General features: G+C 36.3%; 1 protein-coding gene across 3 annotated transcripts in view; it reads right to left on the bottom strand.

Moving 5' to 3' along the window:
• The window catches only part of GLRA3 (glycine receptor alpha 3), a 75,552-nt gene that overhangs the window by 13,757 nt on the left and 43,347 nt on the right, over positions 1-18,448 (bottom strand). For all 3 annotated transcript variants that reach the window (XM_061372437.1, XM_061372420.1, XM_061372428.1), the window contains exons 5-6: positions 16,361-16,443; positions 5,763-5,900 (exon numbers count right to left, since the gene is read on the bottom strand). In XM_061372437.1, coding sequence (XP_061228421.1) covers positions 5,763-5,900; positions 16,361-16,443 — 221 coding nt within the window. The remainder of the gene's footprint in view (positions 1-5,762; positions 5,901-16,360; positions 16,444-18,448) is intronic.

The raw sequence follows: 18,448 nt of genomic DNA, 5'->3' as shown, positions 1-18,448 counted from the left end.
TCTCAGGCCCAGTGAGTTTACGGACTTGCAACTCATATGTGTTCCTCATCTGCTTTGTTCCAGAATAGCATTGAAAGATTAATACTTGGCAACTTCCCTGGGAGACTGCTGTCTCCCCAGGTAGACTTCTCCCTATTACTCCACTGCTGACTATTGGAGAAAGGCAACAGTTGGAAATCAGTCTTGGCACTGCAGTTGTAACAGTTACTGATCTAAGCATGGAAGGGGTGATGTTAATTTTTGCCCTTCCTGGCTGAGATCAGAGCCACTTGCATAAACTTGGCTAATGAAGCAGAATGGGAAAAAAAAAAATAGATTGAACTAGCAGCTGTGAACTTCAGCTAGGAGGCAGTCAGCAGAGGCTGTGCTGTTGTTTTCCAGCTGTGGGTCTCCTTTCTTGTCCTGTATTTTATTTCAAATCCAAAGCCAGGTTAGCTGTGCTTTAATCTTTTTGACTGGATGCTTGACTAGATCAGAAGAGACATACCCATGAAGTCGTCTCAGCTGGGGAAAGAAATATCCAAGCAGCTAAAAGCATTGTTCTAAAAATTCATTTGCAGTACACAGAAGGTAAACTCTAGTTCATTCTGATATTCACTGTAAACGTTATGAGGAGTAGCCAGGAGGAACGTATGAAACCTTTGTGGTATTGTGGTTTTGCTGAGGCTGCGTAACATATTAAAGCCTGATGCTATTTCAGACTAAGGGTAAATCTAGATGTGCACACAATCCATAAAAGCAGATTTTTCTAATGCAAAAGAAAGAACAGTTATTAAGAGCTTCCTAAAACATAAACATTTTTTTCCTGAAAGAGAGGTTCTTCATGTTTGGAAGTCCAGCCTAACCAGGGATTCAAGTGTGCTAAAGGCACCAAAAGTACTGTCTTGCTGAATACTGTACCTATGCATGCGAAGTGAACGTATTGGTATATATATGCAGGAGATGGTGCATTTTTCTCTCTTACACAAGTTCTTTAGTATCAAGGTCAGACCTACTGGGCTGGCATGATTTCCATGCAGTGTCCACACTGAAACTGATATTCCAGTCATTCTATATGTTTTTTCTTTTCCCCATAAACTACAAGTGGCTTTTCTTTGGAGTCAGTGCTTAAGTCACATATTCTTTTTTTGGTTGTTGCTGCTGTGGCCAACTGTGAGTAACCTGAGAAGAGCAGTTTTCCACCTTAGCACACCTTCATGCTGTACAACTTCTTTTGACAATGGCAGGTGCTGTTAAAGTAGTGATCTATACAGGTAGGAGTGTGCTTGTGTGCAAGCAAAAGCAAGCATAAGTAGTATCTTTCAGGCCGTAAGGAGTCGTTTTCAGTTTCCTCTGCCTCACACTGCTCCAGAGGCAGCAATTGGTAGAACTTAAATAGGTTTGTCCCCTTTCAGCAAACTTTAAGATATTCCCTGTGGGAAGCTTTCGTTACTGTACCCTCACAATATCATGGTCATGTTTACAATTCCCAGGAAGGCTGAGGAGCTATTTCTGAAGCTACATAGAAAATTTTCATAATGGAGAATCACCTTAGGAAACTGAACCAAAGAAATAGCATGCCTGAGAAACAAAGATAAAAGTAATAATATTTATTAAAACACTATGAAATTGAAAATTCATAACAGCAAAATATAAAAGGAATAAGAATTAAAAAATAAAAAATAAAGGAACTAAGCATGAAGAGTTTTAACTGTTAATCCATGGAGAATGGAGAGATATCTGCTGAAGTATCTCCTTCTTGATACTACTTTAGATGCTAGTGGGTCATAGTCTAATCTTCATGTAAGAAAAGCCATTGATAATGCTAATAGCCAATGTACTGTGAAAATATTTTATGGATGTAGATAAGACTGTGGCCTAAAGACTGTATAGCTTAGCAAAATTACATAAAACTATTTACTTAAGTAAGAATTTCATACTTGTTGAATAGAGAATAATTCAAGGCTTATCAAAATTAAACTAAACTAAATTAAACAAATCTGAATAAATCATTATGGAACCCTGCAGAGTATGAAGGTTAGATCTGGGAAGCTGATATTTTGTATTCTGGTTCCAACACGTCTGCCAATACAGAGGTGGACTACATGGTTCTGTTTTTACTGAAGACTAATGACCAAAAAAACAGCCCAATGGCCAAAATATTGCTATCTATGGAGATTTGCTAACAGAGTCCTGAGGCAACTGAGATGTGATGATGGTCTCTTCTCTAGCACTGCATTTTCCCCCTTGATAAACAGCTACAGACACAGATTTCACATGAAATTAAGTACTGAGAGATAGCAGGAAAGGAGAAATGGAGAGCGAGACTTCTTCCCTGGCTTAGCCAAAATTACTGATTTAGATTTAGATCCCTTAATACAGTATAGGGCTTCTACCATTGTCTGCCTTCTGGGAATCACTTCTTTAGGCAGATGATTCCTGTACTACCCATAAAGGTCCTAAGCTTTCAAGCTCAGTCTGAGCTTGAACATTGTGTTAGAGTGTGTATTTCTAGGTGCAGTCCTGAACTGCTGCAGTGTTTATCATTTCTAGACTTGTAGAAGTCAGTTTGTCATTTTGTCTGGAAAAGAGGTACTGAAAAAGGCAGCTGATGCACTTTTCCCTATAGAGCAAAACTAGGTAGTCCTCTCTTCTAAAAGCAAAAGTTGACTCATTTTCTAAGACAAAACAATAGGGAGACTCAATAGGTAGACCCAAGAAACAGATTTTGCATGGATTGAAGCAGCGTGGCTGCTGCACTTTATGATACTGTTTTCTAACATTTAATACCCTGGATTCCCAGGTTCTCCCTAAATAGTTGCCATTGTAATGCTTTGAGTATTCTTGTTTCATCTCTGTACTTTTGTATGAAGGAAAAAAGGACCATTATTTACTCAAAACAAATGTCTATTGCACTACAACACACACTGAGAATAGTCAAAGAGATAAAAATTGCTTGTAAAAGTACTTGTCTTTTCCTTGTTGTAAAACATTCAGGCTGTGTCTATGATCATGCAGCCTGACTAGAAATAATAATATTCAAGCGTCTGTCATATAAAACTAGACCTGTTCTCGTATATATAGCTGGTGTCTATGTATCTAAAATTAAGATTCACAAACTGGCTGTAGGAATGTACTACCATTAAGTTTTTCTTTCAAGTCATGGTCTGCAGATATCAGTGGCATATTGGGGAATATCACTGCTGGTGCTCTCATGTGCCATTGACTACATAAGTGTAAGTTCTTGGCCAGGAAATAAGTGACTTTACATGGCTTGTTCTGTGGCAGGTGGTAAGCTTAACATTGGTGCAAGACTGGTAATGACTGTGGTAAAAAGAATAGAAAAGAAATGGAGAAAGGATAAACTATTTTTTTTTCAACTTGATGAATTTGCACTTGCTCAGAACGGATCCTCTGCTATTCAGAGGGACTGGAGGACCCACCACAGCATCATGGCAATTGGTAAAGATAAATGCACAGTTCTGCAATGAAAGTGAGGTAGCCTCATGCACTGGTACAGGTTGGGGATGGACTGGGTAGGCAGCGGTTGTACAGGAAAGGTCTGAGAGGCTGGTAGATAATGACTTGAACAGAAGTTTAGCAAGGTGAAAGACTAGTCACATGCTCCACTGTATTAGCAGTGTCACAGAGGGGAGAAGTAGAAAGTAAGGAGAATCTAACAGCAACATAAATAGCAAGGGCTTCTAGACGTAACATCTCTGCTTCAAGGACAGCTGATAATTTTTTATGCAATGAATGTTTCAATTTTTATCAGTGGAGGGGTGACAACCGAGGTCTCTTCTGCAGAGAAAAATGCCCTTTTGGAGTCAGGCAGTGTTGTTTTCTGTGCCTACAGATTGTCATGTCCTCAGCCTGTCATAGACTGTTAGTTTTTCAAAATGATTGCAATAAAATTGCATTTTGCATGAGAGGCCAGGGGAGCAATACGTGTCACACAGGAAGTGAATGAAGACGTGGTAGAGCAAGACCATCCTTGTAATGTGAATGGTTTGAATACTGTGATTTTTCTACTTGTTATGATTCTGCATCACTTCCCAAGTTTGCCATATATACCAGTGGACGCAACAACATGAAAATGTTCAGAAATGTTGTTGCGTCACTTCAGAACACAAAACTTGATGAGCCATTATGCTGTACTGTTCTGAAATTGTTATGTCCCTATATTTAGAAGCATTTTATTTTTCAAACTGTGGTTACAGTGATCCATTTTCAGTTGGGCATGAAACGCTGATGAGACATGCACTGATGAGTTTCCAGACACTGTCCTGAAGCTTCACATTAATTTGCTTCACAGGGAGGCTTTTGGTTTGGTTGGTTTTTTTCCTGTTTTATGGGATGTCTTGGAAGAGCTTTCATCCTGTGCTGTAAGTAAATTGAAACTGAATACACTTCTTTGGTTCTTTATTGCATACCAAGCACAGTTGCTTAGCGTTCTTTTAAGAATTCATTTTATCTACTCTGTTGTAGGCCAGAAAAATAGGTTTTATTTCTGGTTTTGATTTTTTTGTTTTGTTTTGTTTCGTTTCTTGTGGAGTGTCCTTAAGGGGTATCTGTCTACATCACCTCTTTGCAGGACCCTTAAGAAAGCACGTTACTAGTCACATATCTGAGTGATATAGTGGAGGAAAAGAAACTCTTAGTTGCTGTCTTTTAATATATTATTTAGTGTTTTTTAGTCTACAATTGGTAGGTAATAATTCTGGCTGTAAAAAGTAATGAAAGGCACTCCTGCTCTCCTAGAAAGCAAATCAAACCCCTCTAATTTGATTAACTTTGTGCTGCAGACCTGAATAAAAAATTAAATACTCCAGAGAAAGTACTTGAAGAAGAGAATCTCACAAAAAATGTAGTCCTGAATGAGTAAGACTGTCTTTTTTCTTTGGTTTGCCCTGATAGAATTCTTCTAGATTTGTAACCCTAACTTTGGTTCTGTAACTCAGAGCAGACCACTCTGCTGCTTCCTCTGGTGATGACATACCCTTTCTTCTGCCTGCAGCTGGTGCCACTCAGCACTGCATTTTATTCCCCCTGCTTGTCATAAGCATGTCTCACATCTGTGCAATTGTCTTCTTGCCTGCTGAGGTCTTTTAAAGTCTCTATCCTGAAGCATGTGATGAGTGCCTGCATCCAGGTTTCCCAGTTTTCTGTACTTGTAAACAGCTTGACTTTTCTGGACAAATTATATGGCCCAACTGTTTTTTTTAAGTAGAGACACAAACCTCAGCCATCTTTTCAGGGGTGTGGGCTGCTCTCATATTTTAGAGCACCTGTTTGGCCACAGAAATGCAGTTTGGCCAAAGCAATGCATAAATATAACAATGACCATGCTGTCCTCTAGAGTTGTGACAATAAACCCTTTCTCCCATCTAAATGTGACAGCAGCTCATAGGGATGCCTTGTCCCTTTTTCCTCACTGAGGCAGGCCATGCTTAGTGCACAGCATACTACTTTTTGATTTCAGCAGTTCTGTGTAGATGTGTTCATGGCACCTACTGTAAAAATAAAACTCCTGGCTGAATTCTTTCTGAATTATGTGAGCTATGTAGTTTCTTAAATTTACTAAAACAGAAGTTTGATCAGCCTTTAGGTAGTTTCGTTTCATCATTTCAGTTATTTAAGACTGCATTATCCTGCACAATGCACCTGGACATTTTAATCTTCTTGTGAGTTCAGTAAGAATAATTAAATAAATAAAACAAGTTTCCAAAATAACATAAATGTTAAATGTCTTTCCAGTTTTAATTGCTAACATGCTTTCCTACCTGTATTGTAATGCTTGGTGCAGTAACATAAATCCTTTTCTTCTTTCAACAGAAACTGTGGCAGAGTGAGACCTTCTGCTACTTGAACTGCTCCCTTTTCTTGCCATTCGAAAATTAGATCATTCATTGTGTATCCAACTAAAAAGAAAAGCAAAATAAACAAAATTGCAAACCAACACTAGGTCAGCTTCAAAAAAGCAGGGACATACCAAATAGTGTTAGCTTGAGTAAATGTCACAAAATGGAGATAATACAGAGGCCTGCTTGTATCACCAAACATTCTGAACTAGAAAAAAAGCCATTCTTCTGCATCCTTTGTGAGATCTTTATAGTCAGTCTATTAATGGAATTAACAAAAGCATCAAAATGAGCTAAGCATCCATTTCTCTTGGGTGCTTGGGATCATCTTACCCTACCCTGCATGTGAAGGATCCAACAGGCCCTTCACACTCAGGTGTCTTCCTCCTTTTATTCGAGATGAAATAGTGGATTGTGAAAGCTATGTTTATAGATGTATGTCAATTTGAATTGTAAGGTGAAAACTCTTCACAGAGACCAATGAAAGAAAATTTCTGCAAGACTGAAGTATTCCTTGAATTGAAAAAAATACTTTTCTCTGAAACTGGTACAAAACAAGGGAGAGAAATTAATCGTAATCTTCTCCTATTAGCTGACTGTGATGTATTATGGCATTTAAAGGCATTCAGTTTGAATATCCTGATTCCTGGATTTATCCATACCTCATTCATGTTTGTATAAGATTAAATAAAACAGCAAAAGCCATAATAGGAATAGTAAACAAGGGCCAGACTTTGTAAATGGCAAGTACTTTCCCCTGTTATTTCCACCTCTCAGCTGAATATTCACATGGAATATCGCTGGGGGAAATAACTCTACGTCCTCTGATATGTCATATATTAATTTTCCGGTATATCCCTGACATTTCATTTTATTACTTTTCTGATATATTTTATCTGGTTATAATAAATGAAAAAAAAAAAAGGATTCTTATTCTTCAGTTTTTATTAAGACTTTCTCAGAACCTAATACATTTGGACAAAGCAAGTTTTTAAGATTGAAATCTAAAACTAGGTAGCTTCTATTGTTGTAATAGTTTGAACAACAAGGGCACAGTTGAGACACTTATAATAGCTAAGTAAAAGGGAGAGGTTTTTATGTCTAAATTATATATTTCATTCATCTATTTTGCTTCTTTGCAATGTTTCCTTTCTGCTTTAGTCCAGTAGTCATGAGCTGCTGAGGATAACCTATTGCTAACTGCAAATATTTTTTAATCTTTCAATAGCAAATTACTGTTCAATGTATATTTTTTTTTCAGAACATTCTAAGAGTAACTGTCTGCAGCAAATACTGAAATCTTGAGTTCCAGTGAAGGAAATAAATTCTTTGATATGTGGGCATAAATCTTTCCCCTGTTATAGTCAGTGACTTTGTTTCTCTTTGAATATGTAAATATGAATAAATGCGAGTCAGCCATAATACCCTTATATGCTGACCTCAAATCTGAGACATCATCTTTTCTGATCAGTGTTGGATGAGTCTATAATCTTTGTTGTTTATAAATTTTAAACTGTTTTCAAGACCTCTCCTTTCTTCTAGATTCTTTCTTTGGGGAGTACATATATACATATATACAGCTTTACAACAGACACTTGGGCTGACTGGTGGTTTACTTTGGCATTCTGTTGGGGCTGGATGAATTTGCTAAAAAGGAGATCATATCCTTTTAAACAAGTAGTTAAGAAATTATTCAAGTGATTACAGCCATATATTAACTGTGCAAGGAAACACTTATTTTTCTGTCTATTGTATGCATGACATTTCATATATACAGTATTAAAATCCAATATTAAATGCCGCAAACTATAAAAATATCAAAAGTATGGGTCCTATCAAACTTTCCATGAATTCAGACAAAAAGTAGTTATGTATAAAGCAGATTATCATCTGAAGCATGTAGATTATGGCCAGAAGTCATATTCCCTGAGTGAAATTTATTGAATTGACAAGAAACAACTGCTGTGTCAAAATGTATTTCAGTAAATCAGATTCATTCATCTCTAATTCATGCTTTTAATTTTTATTATATATCTACCCTGCCCACTAATTATTCTCTAGTGTGATCTGGCAAAAATAATAGCAATATGTGCAAAAAGCTGTTGTAGTAAGTAATTTTTATCATGTTTACATTTAAAATGCCCAAATATAGCTCTAACATTCAATACTGTAACTTCCATTTCGTAAGTCAAGATCATAGTTATAAAGTGTGTCTTAAAATATAGAGAAGCTATTGGAGAAGTGAGTTTGTGTTATACCAAAGAAATATTAAACAGTATAATGCATATAATATTTCCACTACATATGTCAAACAGCTTAAATCTATATCAAATTTATGGACCTTTATTAAATATGAAATACATGGCCCATTCAAATGTGCTTATGGAATTAGGGAAATCTAAAATCCTGTAATAGTCCTGTAATTGGGGAAGTGAGAAAACATTAATTATTTAAGTATATTGAACTATTTGTTAGCAAAAATTTGTCTCTAAATTTTCTTTAGTGAGCACTGCTAATAAGGACAAATATTTTTGATTTTCCAACTGAAACAATTTTCTTACTTGGTACAGTTCGATATAACTGAAAATCTCTTTCTTTCTCTTTTTTTCCAACTATCATCGTTCTTAGCATGGAGAAAAGGAAGAAAGACTACAGTGAAGAGTATCTACTCACTAACAGAAATAATGCAGAATAGGAGAATTTGTAAGAACAAACTGCAGGTCATATCCTAGGCCTATCCCAGTATATTCTACGCACAGAAAGGGCTAAACCCTTCATTGTTCTGTTTTAGAAGTTATTCAGGAGGAACAGCAATACTAATTGAACTCACTGAGCTTTCTAAATATCTCAAAACCAAGAAAATATTTTTGGTTTTTAAATAATTCTATGAAGAACTGCTGAATAGCACACTCATAATGCTCATGGTATTATGTGCATTATGCATAAGGGGAAAAAGACATTTCTGTAGAAATGGCCATTTAAAGCGGTTGGTGGTTATACTGTAGCGTATATACTACTACATTTATATACACAATAAGCCTATAGATCAGTCCTCCTAATTTTGACAGTTTTGCTGGTTAATGTAATTAGTGTCCCTTATTGAAGTGCCTGGGCTCCCAGGAAAACATCATTGCCTTAAAGTTCAGTCTTAGCAACAGAGTCTTATGTTACTGACATGGATAAGGCACCAGATTGCTCAGTGCCATTAAGAGCAGGGGGTGGAAGGGGCTTTAAGTGCACAGCAAGTAGCAGAAATATAAGAAGCTTTGGTAATGAAAATTTTGAAGCTTCGAGGTCAGAGTGTTATTTTTTTGGATTTAGGATCCTTGAATTGCCAGTCATAAAAGTGTACAGTATTAGAATTATGTGGATTAATTTAAAATTCTGATGCCACTGCCTGAGTTCAATGGGACTATACAGATTTTCATGCATATGTATTTTCAATACTGAGGCCTACATTTGCAAAAAGGAAATGATTAGCTGCTGCAACAAACCTGTGGGCTTCAAATGTGAAGACTATATTCTCAGCAGATGTACTGGTACAAACTTGCATTGTATGTCATATATTCTTAAATATATTCCATGACATGTAAGAACCGCATTGAAATATGTAGTAGTTATAAAGAATAAAACATCTTTATAGTGCTGCTAGGTCCATAAATACTGAATTCAGAGAAACTAGCTGTCAGGAAGAGCTAGTACAACCTAGGACCCTGATTTTGTGGAAATAAGACGAATCAACTCACAGCATAGTCATGGAATGAAGAACTTGTAGGTTTTCAAGTTCAGATTCACGCCTATAAAAGCCCTATCTTTCCAGTCATGTCTGTTTCTAGATGGCTATGCTGCAGAAGCACATGCCAAATGTTCATGTGGCAATGAATTTAGCAGTTTTGCCATGGCGTTTTTGTTTATTTTTGTAAAAATAACAAAATACGTAATCACATTTTGTATGTCTCTGACATTTCTATCAGTCGTATTTTGTGTAGAGGAATCGTCTCAGTGTCCTTCTATTGAACTCTGAGATGATTTAAAGTCAATCAGAAGAGTGCTTTTATGAACTACACATAACTTTAAATGTTTATTGTTTCTAGATATATGGAGATATTCTGTAGTAGACATAAGTGCTTACCTCTTGAATTCTGACTTCCTGGGTATGAATGGGTATGAGCATAAAATATTTTCTTTTTGAGCCTTGTTTCTGCTTTGTATTCTGCTTTCCATATGAAATGTGATGTGCCTGCCTGAAGGGAGTCCTAGCCTATGTGTCCCGAATTAAAATCTGTGAACCTATTTCTGAGCACACCTGTCTTTGAAGGTAAACTTTTGCTACATAATGGTTATACCTACTTTTAAATTCTTGTGTTCAGTCCTACTATATTACATCTCTTCCTGCTGCTTTGCGAGGAGAACATATTTATCTCTTATTTACATTTTCTGCAGCCCAACATGATATACAAACTCTCACTAAAAGACAGTTTTTCTTTTTTGACTATAAAATGGTTTTGGTGACTATTATAAATTGCTACCAGATATTTTTATTATTGGTAATTGGGAAATACAATGTTATGAAGGAAAGTCCTAGTGGCGACCTGTTAGTATTGAAAAAGGACAGTCAGTCACTGGCCTAATTAGTATACAGGGGCGTAGCACACTTTTTCTTTGTTGATGGAAAAAGTGATCTTTTGATATTACAGAAATAGCTGAAAGCAATGGAGGCTATCACCTAGTATAGTGGTCAACAGGACCAGGCCAAGCTAAGGTGAGTTAGTAAGGATTTCTGTCACTCAAAAGCAGTGTGCTAGGGTTTTGGTTTGCCATATGAAAATGCACAAAGGTTGAGAAAGGAAGTAAAAGTGACAAATTGTGTGTGTTATGGGATACAAAACAGCTACTGTGGCTGAAGTACAGGGCAGTTTGCAGTGTATCTGTTGTTGTCTAGCTACTGCCCATAGTTTTTTCTTACTTAATTCTACAAAGATATTACTAATCACACAAAATCTAAGAGGTATCATGATAGAACTGGGAAGAAAGAACAAGCCCTACATTGTAATGTTGATCAGCACTGCTCAGAAGTTACATGACTGGTTAGGTCATGTTAATACTGTCTCTGTTAACCCAAAGTCTGAAGTCTTGCACATCTGTAATGCAAAAACAGACGATAAATTGTTGTTAATAACAAGGTTCTCATCCCAGCAGCAGAAGTTTGCCAGAGGGAGTATTTCTCAGGAAAACTTGGGAATTGTGCATATGCATGGCACTGTAGCCTCTCAGCTAACAGCTCTCTTTAAAGAGACAACTCATTTTTAGGAGTCTGAAGTCATTCCAGGTAATTAGCTAGCGAGACATGTACTGGCCAAAATGAAGAACTGGCAAACTAAGTGGAATTCAGAATTAAATGACAGTGTAGAGGGCCTGAAACAATTGGGAAAGTTGGATTTGGCCTGCAGATTTTCTTTAGCAAATGGTCTGTCACAGAGCTGCTGCTATGTGTGAAAAAATGAAAGTAAAACGATGTGGTCATACCTACTGAGGAAGGAGATGGAAAAGATAATGAATTGGATGATGAGTGGTTGTCAGGACTTGTGCCTTGAATATCAAGACATAAAATAAAATGGAACTGTAGTGATAGTCTATTTAACGTATCTAATCTATGCAAAAATCTGGCAGAAGTTGGACAAGACAGATGTACTAAGGGTAGCCTTTAGACAGCACTGAATATTGTCTAACTAGAGTGAAAATTTTCAGCGTGTTCAATTTCAGGTTTCAGGAAAAATTGAAGGGAAAAAGAACATGATCCTTCTGAAGTATTTCTCAGTAGTAAGGGAAACTATAGTGTTTGGAAAAAAAGAAAAACAAACTTTTCTCTCGGTCTTGGTCATCTTTCCCAGAAAATCTTTTAAAAAATGTTGTTGACAAGTTATTATCGACACCCATGTGAGGTTCCTGAAAAAAAAATGCATATACTGTTTGTGGTTTGCTTTTTTAACTCTATTATTAAACTTAATAGTAAATATAACATTTCATTCATGCAATTTTGAAAGTACATGAATAAAGCCCTCACATATGTTGTAATATGTTTCATACGAGGAACAAAGCGCTCACATATGTTGTATTATGTTTCTACTAGTATGCAAATGCTTCTTTTGTAACTGAGTATTTTTACTATTATTTGAATATTCAGGGATATTGAATGTCACATCAAGTTGTAATATATGAAAAAAGGAATGCTATGAGATAAAAGTGCAACTTAAAGAAGAGACAGCAAGCTCTAGTATATGAAAGAAAAACATTTTTTTCCTAGGAGACAGGCCACAGAAACAAATATGTATCTAGCTGACATTTCTTTGTATCTTATTCAAGCAGAATAAAACTAAAATTATCTCACATGCCTATAGGCTACCCGGGTGTTATGCACAGAAATAGAGAAGGGATCATTTCATATGTGCATTTCATTCAGCAGCTCATTCTAGTTGCTGAGAAATCATCTGATAAAATAAATCTTTTAAAAATAGAAGACATTTCCACTTAAATATTTTTCATGCTATAAGTGAAGTACTTTAACCAGGGGCAAATTCTACTGCTTGGACTGACTTTGAAAAAAATGTTACATGAGCTGGCTAAAAATAAATACATCATTTGGGAAGGAAAGCTATACATGAATTTTCCTCTGGAGCAACAGTATCAATATAAAAGGAAAGTATCTAGTACTAAACAAAATTATAATTTTACAGCAAAGCTAAAACCTGTGATCTGTCCTTTATAAATGACAGTCAGTCTTTCTTTGCAACCTGAGGGTAGAATGAGTAAGAAAAAGATGAGGGTTTTGTTAGAAACAGTCTGATTTACTTAGCGATGTATGCAGGAGCAAGGCTTCCAAGATCAGGTACATTTTAAAGAAACTGAAATAAATGGGTCTTGTAGGTTCATAATTGTACAATATCCTACCCAACTTGTCACTCAGGAGAAAAAAAAGCTATGATCATGATTTTCAAAAGAAACATCTGGAAGCATGGCTGCTGCTGCTGTCTTGCTCCTGCAACTGCTTTAATTTTTATAACACAGCCTGGTGATCAGATCATTTACTCAGGGCATAACATGACTGTGTTGTCTGCTTTGAAACCCCACATATTCTACTTCCCCAGACAGTGCATTAATCACCAGAGTTAGTGCTTTGATCCCCCTGTTTAAGTTGTCTCACTGTGCACAAATAAGCGTAAGTCAGACAGCTACAGGAGAGGATGACACCATGGCCTAGAAATTAGAGATGCTTGGATGGATTCAAGCTCTCGGGGTTATGTCAGTTCTTACCTTAGGATATTTGCTATAAAGCTTGGGAAAATGCTAAATACACCCATCTTTCTTTTTTTCTTCTATAATTTTAAAGAGAACTAGATGTCTGTTCTTAACCAAAGATTCTGGAATGCTTCTTCTTACCTTTTTCTAAGTTTTGGGAATTATTCAGTTTTCAGACTTGTACAAAACATTTTTTTTAACCTTGTTACTTTCCTGTCCAGCATGCAGATGTTTTCTGTAACTCCTCCAATTTCTCTTCCTGCAGTTCTTGTATAAAGAAACTGGGTTTCGGCAGGTGAATTCCTGCTTCTGAAGATCTAGGAGCTTGGAAATGATGCTGCTGTGCCTAACTTCTTTGGATCTGTCCCAAAGCCATTTCAGGGAACTGCTGTCTTGTTCTTGCAAATCTAACTGGTAGTTCTCATATCAGACACATAGGTAGAGCCATTGCTCCTACATGCTGCAAAATTTTCTGCCTCAGGCCAGCTACTTTGCCTATATTCTATTTTTCAGTGTCTGGAGATGTAAAATAGAATTAGACAAGGCAATATGGGAAAAGCTTTATTACTCATAACTTCCTTATGAAATCAAATTTGATCTTTCTCTGTAACTAGAAGATTTTGAAGTGATCATTTGTATTTTGTTCAGGTCTTCTTTCATGAACATTGCCTTTCTCTGCTCTGTGAATGTGCAGCAGGGAATTTACTCCCACTGAATCAAATGATTAAAAACAAGACTTCAGTGAAAAATATTCTGCTGAAAAATACAATTGAACAACTACAGTGCTATTCAGCTAATATGTGTTGGATCCCTGTGGTGTAGTTTGTGGGAATTGCGAGGTCCTGCAAGTTTTCTATAAAGCAAACCAGATGCCTATTTGTTCAAGAATGCCCAATTGTTGTACAACTTGTCCTCACAAGGGCTGAACAAAAGGAAAAATACATCTGAGCTTTACAAAGCTGTTAAAGCAACAGTTTCTTAACTTTTAAAACATATTATTATTTTAAATTATTATTATTAATTTTAAAATTATACCTTTTGCTTGTTCAGTCAAACACTATGGTGCTTTCTGTTTGAAGCATAATTGTATATAGTGAATATTCCTGCCATCTGTATGTACTCTGGTACAACTGCTTCATATTAACCTTCTATTTAGCCACATTAATTATAAAGGTGACATAGGTTATCAGGAGGATTTTCTGCTTGGGTTGGCTGTGAAGTTTTGCTTCAATACTGAATGTATAATATTGCCTAAACTCCTTGACATTTGCAGCAAATAATTATCTTTCAATTTCAGTCAAGAAAATTTCTGCTGTCAGATTCTTCCATTGCCGTCACATTGAAAGCCTGTTTTATAACATTACCATCTGTCCATTGTAATGAAAGTCAGATCAGGCTTTCATACTCACCCCGAAATTTTTTGTAAAAGCATTGCATTATCTATGCTACAAACAGTTCTGACATACTGACTGATAGATAATTACCTCCCCTTTCGCTCAGATGTTACTTTGTTCCAGTAAAATAAGACACCCCCCCCGAAATAGTTTAATAAAATTATGTGCTTTTTGTTTATGATCTATGATATCTTTCAGATAATCCAGTTTGTTCATTCTATATGAAGGAAATTCTACAGGAAATATCTATAAGTAGATATTCTACTTATTGATCCTAAACCTGTAAATCTAGATCTCACACTAAGATGGGTACTTATCATTCATCTGTTTTCCCCTGTATTTCCAGAATCTTTGGATTGCTGGAATTTCTTAAGAAAAGCTTACTTCATTTTATTTTTGTTCTTCACCTCATTTTTTCTGCTAGAAATCTCTTCCAAAGTACACTTATTTTAAGGGGAAAAGGCAATTTCCAAATACTTTCTTATTACAAGGAATATTAGAATTTAATGCATATCTGTGCCTTCCTCCTCACACATCTTGTGTTAGCTTCGATCATGGCATCAGACAGAACCTTTGGTTTTGTCTTGTGTGTCTGTGCCTTGAAAGGGCATAACTGTTGTATGCTTTCAATCCACTTTTATGTTCTAAGCGAGATATCGAGGGAGATAAGTAGATTGTATGACGGATTGAGTTAACAAATGTTAATTTTATTGCACGTAAAAAGTATTGCTGTTAACTGAAAGATAATTCTGTAAAGCCTGTTTTATCTAAGTTGGTTTCACCTTCTCTGCTCTCCTCATGATATTTGCATATAATGCAAAATAAGGCTTTACGAAGAGATTATTTGAAATAGGTGGAGTTGTAATTTTACCTTTTCATTGAAATTCTAGTGTAACACCAGGTTTGGTCAAACTCCTGGATCTTCTCTGCGATAGAAAACTCTTAGGTCTTTTTTTCTTTCTGTGTTTTGAAACATGGTTTCAATGTCAAGCCATCTGTGCTGCTACAAATTCCTTTAAGCCTAGAGTCTTCAGAAGTTGCTGAATTTTTCCAGTGTTATGACTGGTGGTTAGATCATACTCACATTTTATCCCTCACTAAATGATACCTTGTATAGACTTCTTCCTTTTCATAATCCAAGGGCACAGCAGCCCTTCGCAAAATATTTCTGGGGCTGGCCCACTGATCCAAGCTGCTGCCACAGTTGGGATGAGAACTGTGTAAGTATACCTTGTGTAGGTACAGTGCATAGCCATATACATAAATGCATACATATCCTTTGCAATCTTCTACAATTCTCTTTTGTAATAAACACTTTTTCTAATCCCTACTAGGATTAGGTAAAAACTATATATATATAGCCAGAATATGTAGGCATGGTGAAGATCTAGGGCAGGAATCTGCAAAGCAGGAACTTAATATGTATCATCTTGTTTCTAGCTTTTTAGGACGCTGAGTTATTACTGATTTGGGGATATTCATGTAAATCATATAAATCACTTCTTTAAGTTACCTTTATGTTTCATTTATGCTCTTCCATATTACTGCCCCCTGTACGTGTGAACAGAGGGAAGACTTAATGGTGAATTCCTATGTGCATAAGTTTTTACATAAAGATAAATCGGCACTGGGTACTTCAGTAGTAACTTCAGATTTTCTGTACAAGTAAGGATGAAAGAAAGTCTTCCTTCTTTGAAAATCATGTATGTTTCACATATTCCTTTGGTAAAATAGAGGATTCTTCTTTGAAAATTTGTTCTATCTACCTCCTACACAGCTGTTGTAATCCCTGAAAAAGTATTGATAGGATAATACATTACGCAAACTTACAGCTTTCCAGCTGCATTATACACGTTTGCACATCCATTGGAAAATTTTTTAGATCCATCGGACAGGACAGTATTAAAGTCAATCTGAAAGAACACAAAAAAAGTATTAAAAATTTACCATAAAATGCCATAAAAGTGCACAGGAAGGATGCATGAAAATACTGGAAGTCATTAGGAATTGAAGAAAATGCATTTTTTTTTTTTTTTATTAGAAAGCTTTCAGGAGGGCTACAGATTATCTGAACCCATTTCACTCACTCAGCTTAGTTTGATGATGTGGAAAAAAATTATGACAGACTTTCAGAAAAACAATTTTTCAGTGGGGTTGCCTAAGTCTATGAGAGGTCTTAAGGAATTCAACAACAGCATGCTTTTTGTGTTAAGCAGAATTATTGGATTGGTACAGTGTTTCAAACATAAAATTCACCCAGACCTACAAGAATTTCATAACAGATGTCAGCTGCAAATCATGATGGCAAAGTAATTTACGTGTTATTGTTCTAAAATAAGGTGCTTAATTTGTCAACAAAAGGTTTAAGATAACATTTTATGATACTGATGGCACACTGAAACATGCCTGTAATTTTGAACTGCAGCTGTGTTTCATGTTAGTCCTGATACTTCCTGTTAAATACTTTGCAGCCTATAAGCAAAAGGGGTATTTTTACTTTTTATGTCAATGTAACTTATATTTAAAGTAGTACTTCTGGAGAAGGGTCAGGTGTCTTCTGGTGAAGACTTATTCTCTGAAGTCTTATGAAGAACAGCTGAGGGAACTGGGGTTGTTTAGTCTGGAGAAGAGAAGTCTCCTGGGGGACATTATTGCTCTCTATAACTACCTGAAAGGAGTATCGGTCTTGGGGAATGGTCTCTTCTTCCAAGTAACAAGCGATAGGACAAGAGATAACAGCCTCAAGCTCTGCCGGGGACAGGGTTTAGACTGGATATTTGCAAAAAACTTCTTCACAGAGAGGGCAATCAGGCATTGGAACAGGCTGCCCAGGGCAGTGGTGGGATCACCATCCTTGGAAGTACTCAAAAACCATGCAGATAAGGCCCTCAGAGAGATGACTTAGTGGTGGTGTTGGTAACGGTTGGACTTGATGATCTTAAAGGTCTTTTCCAACTTAACTGATTCTGTGGTTCTAAGAAGTAAAGGTACATGTTTTTTCTCACTGGTGTTCTTTAGTTATCCTTTCATCATCCAGTGCCATGACTTCACCTTCATTTATCAGATCAGTTGATAGAATGTTCTCCAAAAACCTTACACAGGTCATTCCCCTTTTTTTTGGAATTAGGGCTAAAGGGAAATGGGCATTAGGTGGGAAGGGTGTCTATGTATTTCTTTTATTTTTCTTTTTTGCTTCCAAAGCTTCTTGATTGTTACTATAACTTCTGTTTAGCCTGGCAATGACAGAGCTGCAGAGGGACAGCCTGAGGAGGGAACTCAGAGCCAGACTCTATTACCATGCAATTAAAAATGGTCCTATACACAAAATCTGACTAGTAGGCTTATAACATGACAAGTAATTTCAGAGAAGAGGCACCTGGACTTTGCTTTGTGCTTCAGTAAGTATTCAGATGTTCATTGAACCAAGGACTGTAACCGTATTATTTTCATGAGAATATTATAATTCCAATGCAGTTAGGGGAGGAGGAATAGTTAGGGAATGAAAGGAAAAAGAAAATTTAGAAATATTCTCCTTTTTTTCCCTTTTAATATTAAATCTAGCATGTTCGCAATTAACATGTTGCCCCTCATCAAAAGCTGAACTGACTCAGCTAAAAGGCAATTATATGATTTTAAATGTTTCAGAAATTGTAATACTTCTTAATTAAATCATGGCAACATAAACTTTCTGGCTCCATAAGAAACACAAGAGCTGTAATTTTCTTTCATCACCATCAGTGTTTGCTTTTATAATTTAGTATTATACATTTCTCATGTTTGTCTTCTTTCTCCCATTTCATGTGACCCTGAATTTGATCTGAATTCTATTGAAGTTGAAATCCAAACTTGCTTCAGTTGAGTGGTGGTGTCTACACCCTGTGCTGTATGTATCTGGAGGGAGTGGGGTAAGGAGGAGTT

The sequence above is a fragment of the Neopsephotus bourkii genome, unplaced genomic scaffold (genome assembly GCF_033783945.1).
Source record: "Neopsephotus bourkii isolate Nb327-2 ecotype Australia unplaced genomic scaffold, CSIRO-AGI_Nbou_v1 NB_168, whole genome shotgun sequence".
Classification (NCBI taxonomy): Eukaryota; Metazoa; Chordata; class Aves; order Psittaciformes; family Psittacidae; genus Neopsephotus; species Neopsephotus bourkii.
The sequence above is the reverse complement of the archived record's forward strand: the minus strand, read 5'-3'. Positions and strand labels throughout refer to the sequence as shown.